At 42.9% G+C, this 6,239-nt stretch overlaps 2 protein-coding genes and 1 long non-coding RNA gene across 3 annotated transcripts in view; 1 reads left to right on the plus strand and 2 right to left on the minus strand.

Annotated features, from left to right (window-relative positions):
- On the plus strand, positions 1,370–2,397 carry LOC107621098. The gene is made up of 3 exons (XM_016323141.1): positions 1,370–1,465; positions 1,594–1,680; positions 1,750–2,397. Exons 1-3 carry the CDS (start codon positions 1,370–1,372, stop codon positions 2,395–2,397), a joined length of 831 nt encoding a protein of 276 aa, XP_016178627.1.
- Positions 2,688–5,162, minus strand: LOC107621097. Its single transcript, XM_021114661.1, has 5 exons — positions 5,100–5,162; positions 4,662–5,013; positions 3,691–4,578; positions 3,084–3,508; positions 2,688–3,041 (listed from the first exon to the last, which is right to left on the minus strand). The coding sequence occupies exons 1-5, from the start codon at positions 5,160–5,162 to the stop codon at positions 2,688–2,690; spliced, it is 2,082 nt and encodes a 693-aa protein (XP_020970320.1).
- The window catches only part of LOC110267391, a 17,263-nt gene continuing 16,652 nt past the window's right edge, over positions 5,629–6,239 (minus strand). Inside the window, exon 3 of the long non-coding RNA XR_002354947.1 lies at positions 5,629–5,762. This is a non-coding gene — a long non-coding RNA (uncharacterized LOC110267391). The remainder of the gene's footprint in view (positions 5,763–6,239) is intronic.

Raw genomic sequence — 6,239 nt, forward strand, 5'->3', positions numbered from 1 at the left:
ATTTATCGTTAATTTTTTTCGCAAGCTATTAGGAATTTGTTGTCCAGAAAATTAGATCTGCCAGAGACCTTTAACGAGGTAGCTACAGCTTCACTAGCACTGACTGGGTTTTAACACGTTTCACGAGTAGGCGAACTGAGAGGTCATTCTGCACTACTGAGTGCTTTGGTCGAAAGATGGAGGTCGGAGACCCATACATTTCATCTTCCGGTCGGTGAGGTGACAGTGACGTTGGAAGATGTTTCATATATTCTTGGCCTCCCGGTTAATAGGGAGCCCATTACTGGTAGATCAGACAGCAGTCACCAGTTTTTGGTGGAGAACTGCATCACGTGTTATGGTCGGGAGCCCGATCCGCAGGATCACGTATTGAGTAAGGTTAGTATACCCTGGGTCCGGCGGTGCAGAGATACCGAGCTGTGTGACACTCAGGAGTCTATTGAGCGTTACATTCGGGCGCACATTTTCTACGTGCTCGGAACGGTTGTGTTTCCGGATAAGTCGACCACTTCGTTGAACTCAAAGTTTCTACCGCTACTTCGGGATTTCCACCGGATTTTAGCATACAGTTGGGGGGCAGCCAGTCTGGCACACCTATACAGATCGTTGTATCGTGCATCACGATACAACTGCAAAGAGATGGATGGCCACTGATACTGCTTTTTGTTTGGGCATGGGAGCGTATGCCGTTCCTGGCACCTATACCCCGCGATCAGCTCGTCGATGTTGGTATTCCACTCGCGCGACGGTATCGCCTTTTATTGTTATTGTTATTGTTATTGTTACTGTTATCGTTATTGTTATTGTTATCGTTATTGTGACTGTTATTGTTATCATTTTTGTTAGGTGGAGCCATTGGCGCTGACATACAAGATATACACGGCGGCCTACAGAGCATTTTAGGCGAGCACTCGATGACATGGGATTTGACGATGTAAGTTGTAACCATTAATGTTCAATGTTTTTATTCAGACAAATAATTTTTCTAATCGGCCTCTTGGTAACTAATGTGTAGTTTATATGGCGGCTGTATATGGGAGTGGGAGTTCCGGATGTCCTCGCTCCCCGCTTGGCTATCTGCTCCACCCATTCGCCGCTAGTGTCATTCGAGTGCATAGAATGGCACCCGACGGGCCAAGTTAGACGACAGTTCGGGATGCAACAGCTTCCACCAGGCCCGGCGTTCGACCTTGGTCGTGATCATTGCAAGCGGTTGACAGGAGCGCAGAACCATGACTGGGGAGAGATTTACAGTGAATGGGTTAATAGGTGGAGATTTGATCGCTATAACACATTGCAGTTAGGCGAGGAGATTATTGACTTCTATCCTCTCTCAGTGTACTACGAGTGGTACACATAGCAGTATGGGATGTACCTGCGACTGTCAGATAGAGTTGCAGGTGAAGAGGGTGGCGCCGATGAACCACAACAGCAACAGGAAGAACCAGCTAACCCTCAGGAGCAAGTCCTGCCTCATGAGCAGTAGGAACATGTATTATTATTAATTACTAGTATTATGATGATTATTATCAATGTTTAGGGTTATAAATTGTTATCAGTAATTACTATTAATTGTATTTAATTAATAATTAGGTGCCGGCATATGAGCACCACTATCAGGTCCCGGCATATGAGCACCAAGTTCAGATGCCGGCATATGCCCAGCAGTTTCAGGATCCGGCATATGCCCAACAGTTTTAGGATCCAACGTATGCCCATCAGTTTCAGCATCCGGCATATGCCCAGTAGTTTCAGGGTCCGGCATATGCCCAGCAGTTTCAGGATCCGGCATATGCCCAGCAGTGGCCGGCATATCAGCAGCAGGCAGCATATATACCAGAACCACAGCCGCCTCAGGCACCTGAGCCCTACATACCACAGTTGGTGATTCCAGCCGAGGGTCACTTTAGTCCGTTGGGTGGATCTGACACCATCAGCTTCTCTCAGGTCCTAAGAGATACATATTTTCTATCCCCGCCGCCACCGCAGGAAGGGCCTGCTACATCTCAGCATTCTGGTGGTCGTCGCGCCACTTCAGGTCATGCTAGTGACTTCGACTTTGATGATCCGACCGGTGATGTAGATCTGCCCGGTCCTTCCGCACCACCACGTGGCCAGTTGTTTGATTTGAATGAGTACCCGGAGCGGGAAGAGGAAGACTTGGGATACGACTTGCAGCACTGGTATGATCTTGGTGGAGCGAGTGCTCCGGGGATGAGTGGCTCCGGTTTGTATGACACTGGTGGTGCGAGCTTGACAGATTTCGGTGGTCCTGACGTTGGTAGTGGGCTTGACGCCGGTGTGCCTCAGGGTCATCCGTATAACTTACGGACACAGACTACGCCTCCAGACAAATACACCCCATCCTTGTATGCGAAGAAGGCGCTGAGGAAGTAGTCTGTTCTAGTTGATATTGTATTCAGCGTTGTATTCAGATTTGTATTCAGTGTCGTATCTTATATTTAGATGATTGTGTTCAGTTTTATTATTATGACATATTTAGCTTTGTTCCCGTGTAACTCTGTTTGGATCGAAAATGTTTGTTCTCTAAAAAATTAAACACCGAGGTCAAAAACTTTATTTATTATAAATTGTTAACTAGGTTAAAGTAAATGATGAGCTTACAAAAAAAGTAACATATAATTGTGAAGTAGGTCATAATAAAGTTACATTGAAAAAATTAACCACTAATGACCTCCAGCGGAGCTTGGACCTGCGCGCTGAAGACATCGGCTGCGGCTATGTCCCTCGCGTCCACATGTAGTGCACCGACGAGGACCACGCATATCACGCGAATCCATCTCATTCACGTAGCGGGTTGACTTCGGTCTTCCTTTCGTCGCGTGCCTCAATGTCCAATTGGCGATCACCTTCGCTTCTTCGTATCTATCCCACGTGGAGGGGTCACCCATCGGAACGAACTCACCTCTATACACCTTGTAAATTTCAGACATCTTGTACACATCGTGCACGTACACTTGCCAATCAAGACGTTGGTTGGCGCAACATGCAAGCACGTGGCGACATGGAAGTCGCTCGACCTGAAAATGGCCACAGTCGCAGTGTCATTGCGCAAGGTTAACAGTGTAAATGGTACCATCTTGCATTTTGCGAACCTCAAACATCTCGTTGCACCTATCGAACCGGTTGACCACAATGTTTCCTGCACGTCGGAATCTTTCCTCAACTCTCTTCGTTGCAAATTCTGAATACGTGAATCCGTTGCGGCGACGCTCATCAGCCTCGGTACTCTTCCGAGTGAAAAACTCATTCAGTCGATAAAAAGTTGACCGGACAAGGGCAGTTACAAGAAGGTTGCGTGCACCCTTCAGGACAGAATTTATGCACTCTACCAAGTTTGTCGTCATATGTCCCCAACGATGACCACCATCGAATGCCAACACCCATTTCTCAACACCGATCTCATCGCACCATTGAGTATATGCCTCACCCCGCTCTTTAAGCCTTTGGTAGTTTTTGTTGTACTCCTGCTCCGTCCTAGAATAGCCTGTTGAACAAACCATTTAATTATAAGCAGATGCCACAAATTTACTATGAATAGAACCATAACAGCAATTTGAAATACCTGTATTCACCACGATTTTATGCAAATATGGAGTCTTGAATCTCCTTAAGAAGTTGGACCCGATGTGCTTGACATGTGCCACGCCCTTGGTGGTGACCATGCACCGTTACTGCGAGCTATTGCAACGTCGATGGAGGTATGGCGGTCAAAAATAATACCCACACCATCAATGGTAACAACATATCTCCGCAAATTGGTTAGGAAAAACTCCCACGCGTCTGCTGTCTCCCCCTTGACAATCACAAATGTAATAGGCACAATGTTTTGATTTCCATCTTGTGCAATCGCTACCAGAAGTGCTCCTTTATATTTTTCGTACAGGTGCGTGCCATCAACCTGCACCAGTGGCTTGCAGTGTCTGAATGCTACAATACACGGATAGAAGCTCCAAAAAATACAGTGCAGAACTCTTACACCTTGAACCTCCTCACTCTCACGATAAACGGGGAGCGTTTTAATTTGAACACGAGAACTTGGCATCTTCACTGTCATTGCTTTCAACCATACTGGCAGAGTCTGGTAAGAAACTTCCCAATCACCGAAATTTTTTGCGACAGCTTTCTGCTTTGCCAACCAAGCCTTGCGGTAACTCACAGTATAGTTGAACCTGCCTTGAACTTCTGCAATAATAGACTTCACATTTATCGAGGGGTCTGCTTCGACCAACGGCCTAATGGCATCTGCAATTGTGTCTGAGTCCAACTTGGCATGATCTTGTGAAATCATGCCCATGGTGCACGTGTGCTTGCCATTGTATCTCCAGATCTCCCAACAAGCTTTTTTTCGAATCAAGCTAGCTCGGAGAAGCCAGTCGCACCCTGCACCATACCCCTTGCATTTCGTATAGAATGTCTGCGGCTCAGACTCATACACAGTGTAATCAACTCCTCTAGAGATGGTGTAGCTTTTGATTACAGATATCACCGACTCTCTCGAACCAAATTCCATTCCGACACTAAACTCGCCATCTTCTGCCGCAACGTTGCCTTCACCTACGACATGCGCACCGCCATCAGTCAGACAAGGTAAATAAAATAAGCACTATAGAAAACTTCAGTTAATAATTATGGCATACTTGTATTCGCATACTCAGAAAATTCCGGAGCATGCATGGCTTCGAGATCTAGAGTCCGCATAAAAGACGGAACACTAAACGGGTGCGGGCTTACAATCGCATTTGCTTCATCTTGTACCGCCGGATTGCCTGCCAAGTCTCCGTCATCGTTTTCATCATCGAATTCATAGTTAGCTTCGAATTCGTCTTCACTGTCATTATTATCTTCTTCCCAATCTATATCCCCGAACTCATCAACATTGATCTTGTCGCCGACCATACTCATCCCCGACTGCTGTTCAAACTCAACGTACACCTCTATCATCAGCACTGAGATCGGGTTTGTTGATAAATATACAACATCTGCTGCATACTGGTATCGTCAGTGATGGACATTATTTGAAACTGTATTAACCCACCAAATACTTGCACAGGACTTCTGTATAAAAGATTGCTCACCCTTTTCAAAATGTGGCTTTGAATGTTATTACAAAGACCATTTTGCAACTCAACAAAACCCATGGTACATGGAATGACAAATGACAACGGACATTCACAAACAAAAGTCACTCCTTCATGTGTGTTTGTTATAACCTTACCGTTATAATATACTCGCAAGTTTGCAACACCTTCCAAAACTTCAGCCTTAACTAATTCTATTTTTTTGACACAGTTATCTGCCAAAAAAATACCCCACTAAGGACTTTATGCAAGAAAGAACAAGAGGAGAAGTGAAGATGAAGATGAACATCACCAGACTTCATATTTATAGGTAAATTTGTGGATTTAAATATTATTTTGTGTACAAAATGCAACCTGCGTTTTGGGGCTTCCAAGAAAAAATTTCTGACACTAACAAAACGTAGGTTGCGTTTTGTGGGCTTCAAAATTTTTTTTCTTTTTCTAACTTAGTAAAACGCAACTTGCGTTTAGTATTAAACCAAAAAAAAAAAAAAGAAAAACCAAAACGTAAGCTACGTTTGGTGTATTTCAAAATTCAAAAAAAATAAACAAATACAAAACGTAATTTACGTTTTGTCTCTAAACCCATAGCAGTGCAATATTTTGCTATGCCTCCATTTCATGGTGTTACACCATGAGCTTCTCCATTTACAAAAAAAACTAGAACGAGGCCCGCGCAATACGCGGATGGTAAATTAATAATAATATATAATAAATATTAAAAATGACTATATTTTATAGAATTAAATTAAATATGTGTAAATTAAAGTTAAATTTAAAATGTGTTTTGTTTAAAATAATTTGTAGTACAAAAGATTTGGATGTTGGAGTTGTACAAACTACAAATTGATATTTTTATTTGGTGATTTGATTTTTGGATTTGTTTTAGTTGATGGACTTAGTTTTCTTATGTGGTGCTCGTCCTCATTTTTCTTGTAACAAATGTTTAAATTCGTTCATCATATTTCTCTTCACAATTATATAAAGATGTGTTTCCTGCAGTGTTAGTAAATCATAGTTAATAATTAGTTAAAAAGGAACAATGAATAGCATATTAAAAGAAGTATAATTTTAACGATATTAAAATACAATTATATATAAAGTATTATAAAATAATATAAAAAGTATAAAAATTAA

This window comes from Arachis ipaensis, chromosome B10 (genome assembly GCF_000816755.2).
Source record: "Arachis ipaensis cultivar K30076 chromosome B10, Araip1.1, whole genome shotgun sequence".
NCBI lineage: Eukaryota > Viridiplantae > Streptophyta > Magnoliopsida > Fabales > Fabaceae > Arachis > Arachis ipaensis.

Excerpts from the sequence above, each read along its gene's own strand:
- LOC107621098 (XM_016323141.1), top strand. The coding sequence starts at position 1,370 with ATGTACCTGCGACTGTCAGATAGAGTTGCAGGTGAAGAGGGTGGCGCC. Across the intron at positions 1,466-1,593 it reads CAGCTAACCCTCAGGAGCAA|GTGCCGGCATATGAGCACCA; the intron begins GTCCTGCCTCAT and ends ATTAATAATTAG. Across the intron at positions 1,681-1,749 it reads CCCAGCAGTTTCAGGATCCG|TTTCAGGGTCCGGCATATGC; the intron begins GCATATGCCCAA and ends TATGCCCAGTAG.
- LOC107621097 (XM_021114661.1), bottom strand. The coding sequence starts at position 5,162 with ATGGGTTTTGTTGAGTTGCAAAATGGTCTTTGTAATAACATTCAAAGC. Across the intron at positions 5,014-5,099 it reads AAAGCCACATTTTGAAAAGG|TATGCAGCAGATGTTGTATA; the intron begins GTGAGCAATCTT and ends TGACGATACCAG. Across the intron at positions 3,509-3,690 it reads TGCAATAGCTCGCAGTAACG|GCTATTCTAGGACGGAGCAG; the intron begins GTGCATGGTCAC and ends TTTGTTCAACAG.